Genomic DNA, 20,928 nt, shown 5'->3' with positions numbered 1-20,928 from the left:
ATAATTGTTTTCTCAACAATCTGCACACAAGTGGGTTGCAAGTAAAAACACCTTAACAAAGAATCAGATTGGGCCCAGTATACAGTCATGGAAAAAAATATAAAAATTCAGAAATTAAATTAAAAATTAAAAAATATTTTATTTATCCCTGAGGGGAAATTCAGTTATTCTGTTAGCTCTTTTTCTTCAATTTCTTACTAACTAAAGGTGCATTTTTTTGGACAAATGTAATGATTACAACAAAAGTAGCTCATAAAAGTTTAATTTAAGAGCCGATATCTAGACATTTTCCATGGTTATCTTGATAACCAAAATCATCATCAAGAAAACCATGGAAAATGGCTGGATATCAGCTCTTTAATTAAACTCTCATGAGCTATTTTTGCTGTTATCATTATATTTGTCCGAACAAATGTACCTTTAGTTGTACCAGGCATTAAAATTAACAAGAAATTGAAGAAAACAAGGGTGGTCTAATAATTTTTTCCATGACAGTAGCTCAATTAAGCATTCGCCAAAGCTCCGCCCCCTCAGTTACTGTTGCTATGCCCGTAGAGCTTCCAGGACCGGCAGCAGCCATGGGACGGTTGCTAAGATATGATTGGACGAGAAGCATTCGGGGGAGGAGTTTTGCAAATGGCCAATTGCCAATACCAAAGAGTTAAAAATCACTTTGATTGGCCCAAATACCAAGTCTGAGATCAGATCCGATTGTTTTGTTTTAAATACAAAAGGTATCAAAGTATTGATATTTTTTACAACCTAAGGTAACATGAGTGATATGGAGAATGAGACATTTTGTAAAGCAGTGAGTAGTTATTGTTGGAAGACTTTTATTTCAAAGTTTAGTTATAAAAATGCCGGCTTCTCTGTAAGAAGAACAATGCTTTTTAAAACGCTCAGCTGACTTGTGTGTCAGGGGTTACATCAGCTCAGCAGGATGTAATCAAGCATCCGCTGTATACCCATTACAAGCAGTTCTTCTGAATGAACATGAGAGAACCAGGGAAATTAAAATAACTGGGAAAAAAATATTAAAGCAACAAATTAATTTCTGCTTATTTTACCTGTGAGCCCAGATAACAAACCTCAGTTCCCTGAGTTAGTAACAAAGAATATCCCAATGGAGGTGACCGCTATCAAAAAAAACCTTAAACTACTAATGGATTTGTCTAAAGGGCTGACATCTATTTGTTAGAAAATACATGAATCTATTGTGCAAGCACTAGAGTGTGATCAAAGTATGATTCAAATTTAATTTGTGCAATCTACTATAGCAGCGAGGCAACCAATGCAAAGATGTTGCAATCCTAGAAATGTATTCATTTATCTATTAAGAATTAAAGCTGCATGTGTGTGTGTTAGTGAGTCAGTTAAAGCTGCATTCAGGGTTCAGTTTGTTTTTAGCAGATTTAAGCTTTGTTTGCAGATGCATCTAGATTTAAAACTCTGTATTTTGGGGCTTTTTTTTAACTTCTATTATAGTAAATTATAGCATGCAGATCTAAGGCCTGTATGCAAGCATACAACCAAAACTGTTATTTAAAACTTCAGTTCTTATTTTGTTACAGTGCATTCAGGATTATAGCTATATACAATGTTATTTGTACAAAAAATGCCAATGCCCATCCCTGGCTTCTTATAAACAAAGTGTACAGGTAGATACATCTTGCAGCAGCACAGAGGCTGAATCCAATATTGCTTTGTTTGTGAAACGTTACAACATTGTCATAAAAGAGCCGCCAACACATCGATTCAGTGTGTGTGGCTCCGTTTGTCACATTAAAGTGTCTCTCAGGAGTTTCAGTGTCGTCCTCAAAGCAAGCGTGTCTCCAACAGACCAGTCCTGTCCCCAGTGTGTGTGTGAGTGTGTGTGTCCAGACCGGGATAGCTGCTCAGTGTCTCAGCACCATTAGTGTCCATATTGAGGTGTCCAGTGGACTTTGGGTCCGTCCTTCAGATGTGAAGTCATTGAGAGCCTTTGTCAATCAGCCAAGAGATGTCTCCAGTCCTGCAGATACCGAAAACAGCAGTAAGACACACAACCACACACACACACGACATGTTTATGAAGAAGATTGCTCCCTACACATGGTCAATATTAGTGATATGTAAAATAGAAAAAGCTCATATGTGTGTCCGTACTTGCCAAGCCGTGCTAACATCCTTCATATTTTGAGTTTGCATTATTAGAAATAAAAAAGACACGAGAGACATGAGGAACACTACAGTCAAATGAGACCAAAAATAGCCACAAAACAAGCAGAAATGTATGCAATAACAATCAAATAAGTACAGCAATATGATATCAGTGACACTTTACGTTACATTTAGGTTGCTAAAAGTATACAGAGGGTTCATTTGCAAAAACAAATCTCTGTTTTGATTTGTTTTTCTAAATCATGTTGGGGTTTTTTTTGGCACAACGCAAGTAATATCAATCAAACTGCTGTTGGTTGTTTCAATAAGACATCTTAAACTTTTTAAATGTTGCCAAATCATTTATTTTTGATGTGCCATCAAGGAAAATTCAAGGAAAATTGTGTTGCTTTATTCAGTTTTGAAACAGCTTTTATCTAAATGAATCAAAAATATATAATATATAATATCATATAAGTATAATTCTATTATATAATATATAAATATCTAAGTTCCTTAAAAGTTTTCATCTGTGAAAAACAGGTGGAAAAAAGTTTTTTTTACGGTCTGGATTGTTTTTCTTTAAGTATTTGTTGTTGTAATAATCATTTACAACAAGGCTGAAGTGCACCACCACCATGTATTCTCTATAGGACTAAAAGTATTAATGTGTTCTTTCAGGTGAGTTTTAGTTTTCTCGAAACATGTGACACATTTTGTGTGTTAGGAAGTTATAAAACAGCGTGTATGAATAAATTAAAACTCATTTGAATGCACGAATGCATTTATTCCTTATTGATACACAGGGTAGTGGTTCACGGCAGCCTTTTGGGCGCTGAATTGAGTATTACAACAACAATACATCTCAAAATAACAACTGGCGTTCTGTGTAATTTCAGTGAGCTGTATTCTTATAATACTTTCCATGTGATTGAAGTCACAAGCTCTACGACTCTGTGTTTTCTGTCAGAGTGATAACATTTGTCATGTTTTTCTTCACAGTAAAATCTGAGAGACCGACAGAACATAACAGCTATTGTAACCAGGACCAGATTTAAGATTTGTAAGGAGACTTACTCCACATCTCGCTTCTTAATCGTCTTTCCGGATCCTAAGACCTCTGCCACTCGGGATACAATGGGATCATAGTTCATGCTGGCAACAGCAACCACCTCCTCACTCCTATAGATTAATGAGAGGAGGAAACAATGAGAAACTAGAAAGAAAATCAGATTATTAGACTACAATACGATCATAAGTGCAGAAAGATAATACAAGTTCAAAACAAATATTAATCTACATTGATTTATCTGAGATTGTTGTGGGAAAAAAATACCTGGTGTAAAACGCCACAAATCTCAGTTCATCCAGATCTCCTTGTATGATGACATCATCAAATCCATCACCATAACCTTCAGAAATAAATACACACGTATGTGTCAACAGGAAAAGAAAAACTCTCAGTTTTAGGTCTTTCTGCAGCTAGATGGCAGTGTGTTAACTACACATGAAGGAAAAATTCAGTGTTTTTTCAGCGTCTGTTTTTCTCCTGCATGACTGCTTCACAACAACACTCTTGTAATTAAAGAAAGATATTTACCTGCATAGCGTATGGTCTTCCCAAACATGGCTGACCAGAAGTAAGGCACAGTTTTGACCTCAGCGGCTCTGCCCATCATACTGAGAGCTGCCACTCTCCCTGTTAGTGAGGTTGAAAACAAGAAACATTTACATGCTCGTCTTTAAAGGGACAGTTCACCCCAAATAAAAAAATACATGTACACAACAAAAATAGCTCATAAGAGTTTAATTTAAGAGCTGATATCTAGCCATTTTCCATGGTTTTCTTGATAATAACCAAAACATTATCAAGAAAACCATGGAAAATGTCTAAATATCAGCTCTTAAATTAAACTTTTATGAGCTATCTTTGTTGTTATCATTATATTTGTCCAAACAAATGTACCTTTAGTTGTACCAGGCCTTAAAATGAACAATTAATTGAAGAAATCAAGGGTGGTCTAATAAGTTGTTCTATGACTGTATAGTGCTATTTATCAAATCAGATCAGTGTTACTCATCCTGCCCTTTGTAATAATAATAATAATAATAATAATAATAATAACAGTAATACATTGGTTTTATATAGTGCCTTTCTGAAATCTCAAATACGCTTTACATGACAGAAAAAGTAAATAAAAAAACTATTTTAAAAAGTAATTGGTTTTAGGTGGATTTGAAAAGGTGAGTTTTAAGGGATTTCTAGAAGATGGAAAGTGAGTTGCCATGTGTTGGAGATATCGTCTGCAGATATGTCTGCTGTTTCTCTAATATGATGGAACTATGAAAGCACTGGACGTGTGGTGCTCAAGGCATCAACAATGTTTCTTTACAGAAATCATTACCCAGTTACTCAAAATCATCCAAAAACCTTGTTGTGAGCGGTTTCATGAAGGAAGTATTGGTAACGCTTTATAATAAGGTCCTTAATAACCATTAATTAACAAGTAATAAGGCATTGTTCTCGCTTTAGATCCTGTAGTTGCAAAAAACATAATTAACTTATAGTTAACTTATAATAGATGAGCAATAAAGTATATTTTAATATCAATAAGCAAACAAAATAAGATGAATAAAGGCATGGCAAAGACATAATGGGTGGGTCATGGGTGTTTGTAATGCCATTATTAACACTTATATAAGCTTATAAACACACAATAATGTTAATAAGCATCTTGTAAAGACTTACAAGGGCCTTATTACTTGTTAATTAATGGTTATTACAAGGACCTTAATATAAAGCGTACCTAAAGTATTTTCTCTCTAGAGAACTACATCTACCATCATCTACAGCCGATATCGCTGACAACTCATCATCATCACAGTAAACTGTTACAGCCTTGAATATGAGGCAGAAATGTGTTCACTCACCGTGTACATGAGCCATTTGCCAGTGAGGGATGTTCACCTTCTTATTGTTGCGTGGCGGGAAAGGAAACACCACCACGTCTCCTCCAGCAAAGACCCCGTCAGCGTTTGTCTGCATCATCTGAGAGAAGAAAGTTTAGAGGTGTAACTTAACAACACGGATGTCTTTCACTCAGGCTTCAGGATTTTTTTTGCAAAATACCTTGTTGACAGTGATGAAGCCCTTGGAGTCCATGTGGATGCCACTCTGTTTCAGGAAGCCCGTTGCAGGAATACTTCCTGAGACACAGAGGATAAAACAGGTTAAATATGTTGCTGCTCAGCATATTTTCATGAAGGGGACTGTATGATTTCCTACAAAAACCTTTGTCGCATGATTTGTAGGATATCATACAAAATGCGACTTTGAGCACTGTTTTCTACACATTATTGAAGTGTTTAGTCGAGCATTCGGATAATTAATTGCACAATTACTTAATGGCTTTTATTTACAGTAGCTATCAACCTTTTACATTTGGTTGGAGATTATTTAAAGCATGTGCTAAACAACAATAAAGACAATATAAATGTCTTCATTCAAAAATATGAATTTTATTAAACTACTGCTAATTTAGTCACCACTAATACAAAAGATAATACTACAGTAGTATAATAGTAATAATAGTAAATAGGAATGGGATAGGTGAAGTAATGTGTTGTAAGGCGAGCTGAGGGAATGTTTAATTATACGATAGTGTCAGAAACCAAAATGTCCCAATAAAAATATTTTATATTTCAGCATTAACTCCATTTCTAACCATTTCAATCAATATTTAGTGCAATAGTGTTCTTTACCTCTCACAGATCATGGTTCAACGAGGATAATTCAATCGTTTTCGAAAAAAATGCATGTTAAAACTTTTTTAATGTACATTGGAAACACCTACATATAAAATACAATAGTTTCGAATGACATTGATTTAAAAAAAAATGTATTTTACATTTTACATTTTTGTGACACGTGTGAAGTTACATGACACACGTGTCTGTTCCGGGTCAAATTGACCTTCTGACTGAAGGTTTGGCACTAAAACCCCTATGCTAAGGTTCGGGGAAAAGAACAGAATTAGGCTTAAGGAAACCTCCGCAGACAGAACTTCCATCAATGGGACATGAACACTGGTCTCCTCTGGGTTTGGCATTCATTTTCATAGGAAATCATACAAACCGTTCATGAGGCCTGTCCTGCTACACTTTCAAAAAGGAGTTTTGTCATCTGCTGTAATTAAACATCAGAGCAGATAAGACAGATTTTTAAAAAAAAAGGTAACTTCTGCATTATCTTTGACACACCTGCTCCGATGACACACGCGTCTGCCCGCAGGACTTTTCCACTCTTCAGCACCACTTCTTTCAGCTGTGAAAAATGAGAAACCAAATGCTGAGGTCATGTACTATCTTGTGTTCAGGAGATTACTCTTAAACCCCTATAAAACCTTTTTCTGACTGCTTCTGATTTTAAATGATGGGATCCTACATACAGTACAGTAAACATAATACGTACGATGCAGAGTTAGAGCTGTTAATTTACTGCTCACTAGTGTGTCTAGAGCACTGTATAGAAATAGAGTAATAAACAGCCTCAGAGTTTTGGAGCATTTGTATCAAAATTTTTTAATTATTTACGAGGTTATTTGCACTTTTCAATAAGCTCAGAACTCTTTCAGATCTTCAAACTAGTCCAATGGACACAAGTTTTCTAGGATGTCTAGATCTATAAACAGTCACCTGACCACCCAAAATGTACAAACTTATTTGAAACCAGGAATAAATATATGTAAGTCCTGCACCAAATGTATTAACCATTCATGAAAAATGGATAAACTTGTGTTTTTGTAATTAAAAAAAGGGGGCCTATCTTATATCATTGTCATTATATTTATTGTATTTTTTTCCTTTTGGCAATTTTTCACATTCAAAGTTTTAGAGTCGCATTTAGAGTAGAAATTCATCATTTTCATATTCAAAAATGTTGGTTTTCTAAATTGCTTATTTAGTCATTTAATGTTTTAGAGAAATGCTTTTTCACCACATTTTCAGAGGCTTTAAAGTTGACACACACCAGATACTTTTAATTTCGGTTAATATTTTTGTGTTTCTTATCCGACTCATCTTCATCATGGACTAAACGAGAGAGGGTAGTGCTGCTAAGCACCATGTCATGGTGTTTCTCTCACTTTCTGAATACCTGTCCATGATGGCCAATCATCTCTGACACCTCGTTCAGCATGTAGAACTTCACCCTGTTTACCTCGAACAGCTGCAGAACACAAAACACACCAAGGACACGGTAACCATGAGAAAAAAGCAAGACAGCTGAATTTGCATGAGAAGATTTATGCGCTCTCTCTTGTGGTTACTGGGGTATTGACCACAAAAATGTGATTTGCATTTCAACTAGTGGGATTTGTTTCCGTTCCCCTAGAGAGTAACCATGATTGTATTCTGTAAGGTTCTCCGTGTTGAGTCGTGACTGTCTCTACCTTCATTATGGCTTTCCCTACTTTCTCCCCGAGAGCTGCTTTAAAGGGGACTGACTCAATCCCGATCACAGAGACTGAGTGGGCCTTGTCAGTCAGAGCTGCAGCCACCTCCATGCCTGCCAACACAACACAGAAACAGCACACAGTTCATATATGTAGGAATCAATGAAAACTGATACAGGAAAAAGAGAGAAAAAACCTGAATAAATGAGTGGTGAAACATGACAGATGTTTCCATACAGGGCATGAGGAGTAACTACTTAAAGAATCTAACTGCTAAAAGTGATATTTTGAAGTTAAAGTTACTGGAACTTTTATTTGTTTGTTGATTTGGACAGTGTGATAGTGTTTCCATGAGCACCACTGCCTCATGTCCTAAAGATCTGCAGCTGCCAGACTCCTTTTAGAAGACATCTCATTACTCATTTACTGCGGCAAGGTCTGGGAGTCTGAAAGTGGGCAGTAAGCACCAGGTCCTGCAGCCAAAGACAGGCTGCTGCCCTGCTGCAGTGTCTCTCTGTAATTCTCTCAGTGTAACCTCCTGATGTAGAGGTCATCATCTCTGCTCCTGACAAGAGGAAGAGGTTGGAGTTGGGAACTGACCTCGGTGGAAGCCCTGTCTGATTTTGCAGTGAGTTGGACCCTGGGACAGGCATTAAGATGAACTACATAGAACTGGCCACGCATCTTCACGCTGATGTTCTGGTTTGATTATTAGGTCATATAATTTGTATTTGATGCTGCCTAATTTGGCCAGGTCTCCCTCCCTATATATATATATATATATATATAAAACACTCAAAAACTCCTTGGAGTAACTTAACTTACTTCACTCCTATTTGCAAGCTTCAGAATAAATATCTTGTTACTGACAATGACCCTTAAATTGAATAAAGCTCCAGAGGATAGAGATAGAGAGATAAAAGCAACAAGGTTAAAAAAATAAATAAATGTGTCTGTTTCCCACCAACAAATGATGTTCCCACAATCACAGCATTCTTGTTGTTGGCCAGCCTCGCTATGCTGTTGGCGTCCTCGGGGGTCCTGAGGTGAAACACGTTCCTGACGTCCTTGCCTTTGTAGATCATTGGTTTAGGTCTGTCAAGCAGGAAGAGTAAGCAATCAAATGTCAGATTATGAATTCATATTCTCAGATGCTTCATCGTGTTAAATGTTTTTCCCTTACTTGCTTCCTGTAGCAATAAAGAGTTTCCTGTACTCCATCCTCAAGCCGTCCTCAAAGGTCACAGACCGTGTTTTCACATCTATCGCCACCGCCTACAGCAAACATGGCCGGGTCATATAGGTTTATGCATTGGATTTTTGTGGAAACCGCCAAAAATAGATCTGCATCTCATTAATGAATTGATTGGTCTGAGGTCACCACCTCTCACCTCTTTCTCTGTGAGCAGCTCAATGTCATGTTCTTGTAGGAATTCCATGGAGCGCAATCTCAGCTGCTCTGCTGTGCTGTCTAAGGACTAAGGGTCAGCAAGTTAGTGCTGAGTACATCAATAAAACATCAAATTAAACAAAAATCCCTGAATCCAAAAGCAATGTTTCCAAAACAACTGCAAGCAGCCAATTAATAATCATCATTTTCAAGCTTTCCATGGCAATGGAAAATCAAATAATTATTGTTCAGTTGTGTTGTTTACTTCTGCAGAGGTCCACTTTCTTTAAATATTTGTTGCAATGAAGTGTAGCTGTTCCCCAAAGAGCTTGTCTTTCAGCTCCACTGACCGAAGCAGCACCTCTGCAGTCTGTTATGTAACTTTCTTGGCAAAGTTCAGTTCTGTCTCAGTTTATGTGTTCAGGGTCTGTGTACAAACCTTACTCAGTTTAGGCCTGTCGTAAGGAGGATGTCGGTCCATGGTGCACATGACGATGCGGTCGGTGAAGCCCTCTTGCCTCAGTGTCTCTGCACAAACCAGACCTGCTGGACCTGAGGACGCATAAAAGAGGAGAACCATGTTGAAAAAAGAGACAGTAAAAAGGGAAGATGTTGCAACAACACACTGACCTGAGCCGATGATGAGAACGTGGCTGAAGCCCGTGCTGGAGTTAATGACTGCTGAGCATCGGGCCATGGGCTTTGACCTTTTCTGCGACTGAAGAGCCTGAAACAATTAAGAGAAAAAAAAAGATCTCAGATCAGTCAGGTGGTCTGTTTATTCTCTTGCATACATTCTCTGCATTCTTTCTCTTGTTACCTGCTTGTTTGCACGAATGATCACCTTGTCCTTTTCAACTCTGACCTGGAGCAAACAGACATGAGCGATGTGTACACTTTTTGATGGTGCTTAGAGAAATGATAAGGCAGGGAATGTGTTAAGAGACAGCACCAGCGGGGAAGGTCACCTGGAAGGTAGGCAGGCTGTCCAGCCCGGGGAAGTCCTCCAAGTCTCCCGTTGCAATGTCGAAACATGCACCGTGCCACGGACAGCGCACGTGTCCCTTTGACAACACACCTGGAAGTACAGAAAATAACAAGAACGTCAAGATATTATTTATTCTTAAGAATGTTAAAGGCACAGGAAGAGTCTTGGTGGCAATAAAGGCAGGACTCTTCCTAGACCAACTCACAGTTCAGCATTCGGAGTTGTTGTCAATATGTGTCACTGCAAGTAAATAAAAATAAATAAAGGAAAATGGAGAGCTATTCTAGGGAGAACATTGGGACGGTGAGGGGATTGAAGCAGCTTTTCTTTCTTTTTCTTTCTCTCTATATATTTTTTATTTATTTCTTATTATCACTTCATACCTTAATTGTTTATTAATAACATATCAACTTACAACTTATCAATCCTTAGTTCTTTCCCCCCCTCTTACTATTTATTTACAATGCATTTACTCTAAGTGTGTTTTTTCTGTTTGAATATTGTATGTGCTTTTTAAAATTTACATTCTGCTATAAATAAATCTACTTTTAAAAAAGACTGTTAAAGGCACAATGGGTAGGATCACTTTCTACTATGACACAAATACTATGCCTATTAGCTAGCAAGACTGAAGGATAACCTTGAAAGCCCGAAAACATATGACTCACCTTTGACCAGAGGTGCGCCGTAGTGCGGACACTTGTGGGCCATGGCCGAGAACTCCCCGTGTTCTTTGATCAACAAAGCTCTCCCACTCCCCAAGTCAACCTCTCGCATCCTGTCACACACACAAACCGAGAGGTACATTCACTGTATTATGATAAAGGAGACACACAAAAGCAATAAAACACACCTTTACCCAGTTCAATACACACATGCACTTTGTTGCTAGTCTCTCTTGATCTGGTATAACCAGTATCTTAGAAAACTTTACATAAATGTTGCATTACTGAGTGAGTTTAATGACTTTAATGACCAATCAGTGTTCATATTAAATGCAGTCAATTGAAGCAATAAGTTCCCCACTGTGTGCTCTATTGACCAAAAAAGATGAAAAATCTGTTGCTCTTCATGCATCCAGCATCATCATTTGATGTGACCAGCGGCTTTGCTCTAGATATCACTCAAAAACAGATTCCTCATTCTCTCTGCTTGTCCTGCAAACAACTTACATTTCCAACAGCAAAAGTTACATCCCAAGTTATCAATGCAGAGGATGTTCTGGATGAGGATTCATTTTACTAGAGGTGGGGGTAAAAAACGATACAGCATAGTACTGCGATATTTTGCATGGCAATATTATATTGATTCATGGCTGCCAAGTATTGATATTTAGCATTCTGACAGCTGGCTGTTTTTGCCGTTCCGGAGGCCGTAGCGGGCTCACTTTTGGGAAACTCACTTTTCACTAGATGATCTAAGGAATCTACAGGCACCATGTGCGTCAGGATATTGTGTCGGAAAGTTAACGCTGCAAAGTTAGGCTATTTTTTGATGTTTCATGGTGATTTTCAAAGCGGTCATGTGACCTCTGACGTCATGATATGTCAATGAAAATACATACATGGCTGCCTCCCAATTCTGAAATGAGAATTTTCTCTAATTTGACAAAACAATTATTGATTGAATTTAATTATGTGGACACAAAATGCAGTTAAATCACAATTTATTGTGTTGCAATAATCACCATATCACAAAATGCTTAAAATCGCAATAATATCGCAATAATATCGTATTGTGACTCAAGTATCGGGAAAAAATCGTATCGCGTGTTTCGGCTGATATTCAAGTGTGTTTATGTGAGCCAGAGTCGAGGCTGGATATGGACCCTCTAGAACCTGAGCTGTGGAGAGCAAACACTGGTGGTGCTTTTGCTCAAATTGCTCTCAGATGCCAACAGAAACAGAAACATCCTGCTGTAATGAATATCAGCGTGGGCAGCTTTTGTCAGATGCTGTTGCTGATGCCAGCCCCAAGAGAGCCAACGCGTGTGACTGTGCATTAAAAAGTTTTATGTACGCAAGAGGTTACATACATGGGTGCATGAGTATGTGTGTGAGGAAAAGCACTTGTGTTTTTTATGATCTTACTGTCCATTTTCCAGGTCTTTAACATGACAGACGGAGGCCTCCACATAGTCCCGTGGTTTGTGATAGAGGGGGAGCGGGGTGGAGTCGTCATCAGAGCCATGTCCCAGGGCGCCGTTAGGTCTGCAGTCAGCGAAGGGACTCGCTTTGCCATTAGGTGACAGCCCATCCACCTCTTTTTCTTTTTCCAGGAGAGAGAGTTCCACTTTTACTTCAACTGCACAACACAAACACGCCTCACTTAGAAAACGTCTGCACACGCATGACTGAACACAATCACAACGATGTGCAGATGTAGAATGATGCTGTGAAGCCTTCAACTAGACATTTATTTGAGTAATATTGCCAGACTATCACCACCGGATTGCACGATTATTCCTGTATGCCTGTCCTCAATTACAATCCTTCACCAGCGCTTCGGAAGAGTAATTTGCCTTTCAGTTAGGAGAGACGTCAACAGCTTTGGGACAAATTGAGTCTGACATCTCAACAAGTGAAACAAATGAAAGCAGGAAGCAGGTGAAGGGAGACGTGTGGGAGGGTAACCTTGTCTTCTTTTCTTTTCCTTTCCTGTCTTCCTTCTTGCAAATATAATTACAGGTAAAACCAATTGTTAAAAACTCATTATAAATCCAGCAAACAATAGGAAATCAGTCATGCAAAGCTCCAAAATGTTGTGCCAAACATACTGTTGCTATTGATACCAGATTTACCAAAAATGTGGTGTGAAAAACCCATACTAAATGAGACAAGCAGCTCAAGATTTTGCCACTAATCTGTATCAAAAGCAAGTCAGGATAAAAGTGCCTAAAATAATGAGACTTCAATAAAGGGAACCAACATAAACAAAAACTGCAGTGTTTTGTGTGCATTTTTAATTTTCCTGCTTTAAGAAAACAGACACAGTCTGGAGGAAGTTAATTGTGAGACATTAGATTTTTTTTGATGACATATGATGCGCTGCTGTTGGGTTTATATTTCTGAACATTAGGAAACGGTTGTGTAACTCCTTTTTACTGCAGCAGGCTTTATCTGTTCGGCTGGAAAAATGTGCTGATCATCCGGTTCTTACACAGTAATCTGGCTGGAATTTTCTCCTGCTGAGCAAGTCTTAATTAAAATCAATGGAAAATCGTAATAGTGAGTGCAATTGCAGGAGAAAAGAAAGAGAAAGCTTTCCACAGCTGAAGAGAATCTCTAGATGCAGCTGTAATATCTGCTGCTAAATGAGACATCACATCACTGATTTACTAAAAAAGTTATCTGGTGTTGAACATGTACCCAAATGTTTTCTGTTATGCTTTTATTTTGATCTTTTCTGTGTTTAGAACTCTAACAAAGACATTTTTTTGTCCTTATGTATGATTTCACAGTATTCATAACCTTTCTGTATTTCTTCACATTTTTATGCAAATGAAGAGGGCAATGAGCCATTTCCACGAGCTCTCCCTCCCTCGTACATCCTTTTATGGTGCCAGTTTACTCCCACTTACACTTAACTGTATATACACTCACCGGGCACTTTATCAGGTACTTTTATGAAGCTTAAAATGTTTCCATTTTGTTGACACTGTCAGAAAGTTAATACTCCTACTTTATGACTTTGGTGAATCCAAACTAAACAACAACTGATTGATCGAGGCAGTGGTAGATCAATGAGATTCCTGTTTTTGTCAATGGGGTCTGGTGGTTTTTGGAGAAAACAGCTTCAGTTAACCAAGTGAAATTTTGAAATGTTGCATTATAGAAAATGCAGATTAGGGACATGTCCATCGACTAGTTTAGAGCAATTAAACAAAGCTGCATGAACATACTTTGGTCAGAAGATGACAGTGTAATGTATCCGTCAGCAAACAGTAGAAGTTGAAATTGTGCAAGAGGGAAAAACAACAAAAAAGAAGTTGCTAATCGGACAACTTTGGCCATCCACAAGAGAAAATGAAGAGTTTTCATGAATTGGATTCAATTGGGCAACTTATAATTGTTCTTTCATGTCAGCTTGTTATGACCAGTGGAGCGGAAACAGCTGATCAGTCAGGTGAGTTTAATGTTTGCTACATCAGAATTTATTCGGAAAAAAAGTTTCTCAATCGTTAATTCATCTCCTGTTTTTTTTCCCAACAAAAAACATCTCAAGCGAGAGTAAAACTTTTATGCACATTTTCAAAAGTTTTATCGCATTTTGGTGTTTCCATCAAGCTTTTCTCATATGAATCTTCAAATGGGCATAGAAAACTGTTGATGGAAGCACGACAATTGAGTTTTCTGTGAGAGTAAACTAACAAGCTTTCACTGCCTCACAGTCAGCAATTTAATCGGTGCTAGTGGCTCGTTTCAGAGTGCCTATGCACTGTCGTTATGTGAACCCATAAAATATAAAGACAATCTCTTAGGTCTGTCTAATACCATTATGTTTGATCTTGTAACTATTGACAGTCAGCAGCCTTGGTTCATTTGTATACAGATAACTATCACTCTACATGTGGTGCACTAAACAGGTTATTTAATCTCAAGTTTGTATGTCTCCACACAGCTGAATGTGAAGTACAGTGTGTTATTATCACCCTCAAGACTGCAATAAAGCTACCCTCTATGATACAGATACACACACGCACTGAGGTACTTTGATATTTATGTCTCAATATGTAATTCACCTGACCAAAGATGCCACAGAGAGCATTAAAATTCCTCCCACTCAAAACACTACAGTGCAAACAGAGGAGGCTGGATGTGAGATGACATGTATAACAGGATTTGGAGGCGGTAGGTAGCTTTGGAAATGACTCATTGTGAACAAACTGTCTCTAAATATATCTTTAAAACAAAACAAAAAACTGCTCTCTCCATGGAAACAAACAGCAATCAAACGTATGGCTTCAGCTAGATTCACTGACAGTGTAAATCTAATGATTGAGTGTGTTCCCTGTATGAACAATAATGTATTTAAGTTGGAATCCAATATTTTCTCTTTACAACTACTACATGGACTGCCATGTTTGCAAACTTTTATATTTTATATTTGTAAGAAAACAGAACTCTCAGTACTCTCCATGTAAGATGTTCTTTCCGTCTTCCTCACCTGAACAAGCTATAATTGTGCTTGTTTGGTGATATGTGTTATGAAAGAGACAGGGGGGTGTGTTGTTTACCTGGTTTGGGTTTGGAGAAGCATCCTCCCATGGTGGGCCCAGGATTGAGGGACACCCAGGGAGAGGGAGGGAGGGGGGAGAGGGAGGGAGCTGCGGTCAGATCCTCGGGCTGGGCCGCTTGGTTGGGAGGTAACGATAACACAGAGCTGTGTGTATGAGAACCTGCAGGTCCAGGCTGGCCATCGCACACCTCAGCTCCTCCACATAATCTGCACAGACACGAAAAATCGTCAACAACACACACACACACACACACACACACACACACACACACACACAGAGGATGCCTCCTTGCAGATCTGTGACTCGCTGGTTTATATATGTTGTTATCATTATATCCACGTTTTTATAAGATATGACAGTGGTTTTGACTGCTGTCAGTATTTATTTTCAGCTTTTTATATACAATTTTGTATTTCAAATTTACAAACTATTTGGCCCCATGTTTACCTGCCTTTCATGACCGATGCTGATAAAAATATCTCATAATTTTGCATTATGCTTTCACATAATATATATATCAGTTCCTCAGTTTGTGCTTTGTTTTTAATAGGATGGGTGGGATGAAGGTGGGTGGGGTGGAGGGTTGGGGATGGGCGGAGGGTGTTTGTTTCTATGTTTTGTTATCTTTTTATTATCATTATTTTATTTTCTCCTTTCTTTTTTATGTAAAGCGCTTTGTGTTGCATCTCGCTTGTATGAAAAGTGCTATACAAATAAAGTCTGATTGATTGATTGATTGATAATATAATAAATCAGATTGTGTGTTGATGCTGTGGTTCTTTAAGTCAATGAAAGCAATCTGGCTTTTGTCAGCTATTATTATTTTTCTGTTATCAGATGATAAGTTAATATGTTTGTATCTCTACTTTTTTATGGTAATGGGTAGAGTTTCAAAATTCTGGGTATATTCAAGGTGGAAACTTTCAATAGGAATGAACAGGGATTGTTCGAGGGCATCTTGAAATACCCGGATCATCTACACAAAAGCTTTATGGATCAAAAAAACAGTATCAGTCTCAGTCTCAGCAGCACTCTCTCTCCGTTGTAGGATGGAGAGAGAGATTAAAAAGATCCTTCTCTCCTAGAGCCTGTCTCCTGTCTAATCCTAACAGAGCTAACAGACTAATTGAATTTCCCCTTGGGCATAAATAAAGTAATTTTTATTTTTATTTGATTTTGATTTTATCGTAATTGAAGGGAAATTACAAGAATTAAATGGAAATATAGGGTTTGTTTGCTCAGATTGTAGTTAACATGTCATATTGCAGATAGAAACAACCATGTTACCATATCATAAGCAGACATAAGACATTAATTTGCCAATTACACACAGTGTGAAATGTGCCATGTGGTTTGTTAGCTAGCTAGCAGGTTAATTAATGAGGAAAAGGCTCTGGGCTGCAGATGTGATAGACAGTAATACATTGTGCATGCAGAGGTTTGTAATTATAGGCCTACTGAGTTCCTTTTTAATGGGATGATGGAAGAGTGTGCTGAATGCAGTGTATGGTTACAATTAAATAAAAAAGGAATACATTTAACCATAACATGCCATAAGACTTAGTATATTGCTTTTAGGCGTCACTACCTATGTTGACTCTTTAAAGGCACATTTTTAAATTAAATTGTGCAAAAATTCCCTTGGAAATGTTCCAACTCTTTGCAACTCCAGTCCTGGATCTTTTGTTTTTGTGTTTTTTATCAGAAAATGTGGCTGATGTTGTCCTGAAGTATCTGAAGGAGTCAGGATTAGAGGGGCAGATTATTTTCTGTGTGAGTGTGTCTTCATAACATGTTAGTGCTTGTAAAAAGGAAGCAATTGTGTTAATTAGGAACATTTCCACACACATTGTTACCTTTGTTCATGCATATTGCATGGGGAACCGTTAAATATTAACAGCACTCCCACATCTATTAACTTTCTCGTCACACTGCGCATTAAAGGGAAGCAGGGGCCCCTTGAGTTTCAAAATCCCCCTTGTTTTGTTGCCACGTTGCCCTCACATTTCTGCCAGCTCTGGTATTTCACGCACATACAGTAGTTAGTTCCTCACAGAGCGCTGGCTGCTATGAATCTGAGCAAGCCAGGGACGACAGGTGTATCGCTCAACATGGTGCAATCCATCACCAAATTATCCTTTTGAGGTACAACCAAAAGGACTGCTTGATATTCTGAGCACATCTTAATGTCCTTGAACTTCAGAAAAAAAAGTGTGCAGTGTTGAATGGAGCACTGCTTAGAAAGCGTTCCTGAGAACAAATGAGAAATGGAAAGATCTCTGACTGGCCTAAACTCAGCGGCAGAGATTGAGCTGTTGTATGTATTTGTTTGCAGTGGGTGACAGTAACTATGGAGCCCAACTTCACTAAAGTGCTGCACTTTTGTATTTTAAAAGAAAAATATTGAACTTTCCCCCCTCAACTACATGTATTTGACAGTTTGCAGATTGCAATTTTAGGTAATAATGAAAAACAAAAATTTTTTTCAACATATTGTCAAAAATCAAATCGCCAATTTTAAAGCTTTTTGGCATGTGACCCCTTACAAAAAAGCCATCTGTATTTGGGGCATAGAAAGCTTTCTTAAAGAAATTTCACCAGATTTTCTCTCTTCTTTTGCCACTTTCTTCTTCATATTTTCTATTTATGCTGCTGTTTCTTGACTGGAAATACTTGTTTCCCTTAATTTGTATTTATATTTAGTACCACTAATACTCCACAGCAAATTTCTTTTATGTGAAAACTTACTTGGCAATAGAATTGATCCTGATTCTGACATATTTTGCTGAACAAGCTGTTGCTGGGAGTAATATATAGTCAACAAATAAATTAAAGCCACTGAAGATTTTTGGCTCTAATATCATGTCAGCTTTTCCAAATTGAGCATCTCCCACAACCTGTCTTTCTGGTCTTATTCCTGCGCTTTGCATCCAAATATCTGTGCCAAGCACTTACACTTCCCTGCATTCAGTTAACAGGCATGCAAACACTGCGGCGCCTTTGATGTTGTGTGCCTCACAAAATACAAACAGCAACAAATCAAACCACTTCCTGGAGAGACTTCACTGTCACATGTTGCCCACTTAATAATTTGTCACCACTGAAAATTTGATGCACAACAAATTGGATGGCAAAGAGCTGCCATCCCGAAGTTCCAGCAAGCACCAAGATATTTTGTGCAAAACTAAAGTAGGTTAAGCAGATTTGGTCCTCACAACATATGACGCAGATCCCGCTCTCTCGCTGTTGGGCCTGTCCCCAAGCAGTGCTAATAATCCTGCCTGCAAACAAGCTGTCAGTTTCACTCACTTCCCTACAAATGTAATACCTGTTACTGGAATGTCGGAGGGGAGAATTAGCCAAACGCAGCTCCTGGTTGGTGGCGAGGAGGTCAATCTATAAACTGACTGTGAGTGAAAAAAGCAGGAATGTTGAGTGCACATCCATCACTCAAAACTGGACTCAACCTTTAAAAAAACAGTGATGTTATTGCTCTACAAAGAAAAAAAATATTTACATCTTGAGAAAGAACTCCTCCTCTTGTGGCTGAAGAAAAGATCTTTTATGCAGATTTTCAGCAGATATCCCATATTCCTCCCAACCAGTGGAAAATAAAAGTTGCTGGTTCATTCACCTCCAACAATCCAACTTAGTGGTGTGTGTTTTATTCAACACTTGCGTGGCAGGTATGTTAGTTAACGATTAGGGCTCTCTGATCCTCAGCTGATAAAGGACAAGAACAATCTACCCTAATATTTAACCACACCTCTTTGCCTCAGTCACAGTTTGCACGTTTTCCTGGTTTGCGAAAAACAAAGATAAGCCTGAGGAATCATCTCATGATTGCGTAAAACCAACTGTTGAGCAGAAGTGCTCTCACCAGGCTCTCACTTAACGGTTATCTATTTTGTTTACCGTCAGCTTAACAATGTAAAGGACAAGGTCGGACTAGTTAAGGTCTTTAAAATGCAATTAAGATCTTATTTTGCATTTCTTATTTGGATTCTTGTGTTTCAGTCCATGTTTGAAGTTAGATTTTTGCACCTCAGTCAGGTGTCACCAGCATGTCCCCCCAAAATGCCAAGAAGCTTTTGATTAATTTCTATTTACTCCATTCCCTACGAGTCCAAACTATAAAAGAATAAAGAGTGGATTATTGCTAACCACAATCCCCATTAAGAAGCTCTAGTACATGACACAATCATACATTGTGAGCAGGCTCATTCACACCATTCTTGACCGACTTTCTACAAATGTTTGTATCGTTTGCTTGTAGATAAATGGTAGTGGTTATTTGTAAAAGGGAAGAGGAGGACAGCTGACACTAAAGTCCCATATCTAAAGTGTGCATTTTGTGTGTATAAACACTCAAAAGGAAATATAATGTCTTAGGTGTGACCCAGGATGCAGAGGTCATGTAGTTAAGCTTTTGATGGACTTCAAAAACAAACCTTTAGTGTTTAGTATAAAACATAGATGCCACGTGGCTGTAGAAAACAAAGATTATACCGTCAGTCAGCATTGTTTCTCAAAGGAGTTCACCAAAGAGAATAATTTTGCATTAATTAATTGATCTCTTCTTTAAAAAGTTGACCCAGACTACATTCTGTATATTATATTCTTCTGTAAAGCTAAATCTGGTAAACAAAGGCATTATACAGACATCTATCAAGTCATTTTGCCGCTGCTTTGAGCGATAACCTCTCCATGATGTCATGGAAAACTAAAATTGTGGTTTACAGAGGGGTGTACACCCCCACAGAGGAGCTGTGCTTCCATATAACAATTCTGCTATTGACCGGTTTCTCAGCATACACACACACACACACACAATAGAAACAAAAATGATGGTGTATTTATATTTCACTTTCTGATTTTTTTTCTGTTTTTTTTTTAAGAGTGAGGGATGTAAGAACTATTAAAACCATAATCAGCCCTGTAGATGGTCTTACTGTACACGTGTGTAACATAACTGATTCATAAAAATTTGAATCTACTTTGTTTCAAGTATGAAGATTTCAGTTTTTTTATACTGCACCACCACTGGGGAGATCTGGGGTCTGAAATAGCAACAACTTCCATACAACTACTATATAGTGCACAAATGCAGGCAAAGTACGTCTAACTGTACACATAAACATATCATATTGGCAGCTAATAACATAGAGATGCATTTCCCTGATTGTAAAAGGTATGAATCAAGCTTACCAGAGTGCATGGAGCAGGTGCACTGTGATCCTGTCAAACTCCCTGGTGCTCAGCTTCCCCTGCGGAGCACGGTAGCATATTAGCACATGAGTCTCCTAACAATCCTGTCCCTCTCGGCTCCAGTGGCTCTGTCCACTGGACTATTATTCCCAGTCTGTGCGTCCCTCTGTACCCTCCTCCGCTCTCCTCTTCTGCCTCTTGATGCAGCAGAGGCTCTAGAGTGTGTGTGTGTGTGTGTGTGTGTGTGTGTGTGTGCACTGCCCCTCGCAGAGCCCCCCTCCAGCAGCAGACTGAGCAGACCGGTCGTGGGAGTTGCTCTCTTTCCCTGTCCGAGCTTGCAAATGCAGCACGGAGGACCTTTGCCAGCTTCTCAGCTGTATGCAGTATTGATGGAGTTGCTGAGGGGATGCTAACACAGCATGAATTCTCACCGTTCCCTGCACTCGTCCTCCTCACCCCTCCTCTCTCTCTCTCTCTCTCTCTCTCTCTCTCTCTCTCTCTCTCTCTCTCT

General features: G+C 38.5%; 1 protein-coding gene across 1 annotated transcript; it reads right to left on the bottom strand.

Annotated features, from left to right (window-relative positions):
* Window positions 1–813: 813 nt before the first annotated feature.
* On the bottom strand, window positions 814–20,536 carry LOC131975384 (apoptosis-inducing factor 3). Its single transcript, XM_059338049.1, has 21 exons — window positions 20,418–20,536; window positions 15,207–15,415; window positions 12,061–12,274; window positions 10,639–10,748; window positions 9,951–10,060; window positions 9,803–9,847; window positions 9,613–9,709; window positions 9,422–9,534; window positions 8,984–9,070; window positions 8,776–8,867; window positions 8,557–8,687; window positions 7,590–7,705; window positions 7,295–7,366; window positions 6,400–6,463; window positions 5,270–5,346; window positions 5,071–5,188; window positions 3,740–3,838; window positions 3,476–3,551; window positions 3,217–3,321; window positions 2,146–2,166; window positions 814–2,011 (listed from the first exon to the last, which is right to left on the bottom strand). Exons 2-21 carry the CDS (start codon window positions 15,235–15,237, stop codon window positions 1,969–1,971), a joined length of 1,821 nt encoding a protein of 606 aa, XP_059194032.1. The 5' UTR covers window positions 15,238–15,415; window positions 20,418–20,536; the 3' UTR covers window positions 814–1,968.
* Window positions 20,537–20,928: the final 392 nt, after the last annotated feature.

This window comes from Centropristis striata, chromosome 7 (assembly GCF_030273125.1).
Source record: "Centropristis striata isolate RG_2023a ecotype Rhode Island chromosome 7, C.striata_1.0, whole genome shotgun sequence".
NCBI classification, from domain to species: domain Eukaryota; kingdom Metazoa; phylum Chordata; class Actinopteri; order Perciformes; family Serranidae; genus Centropristis; species Centropristis striata.
This window is presented reverse-complemented; position numbering and strand designations above follow the sequence as displayed.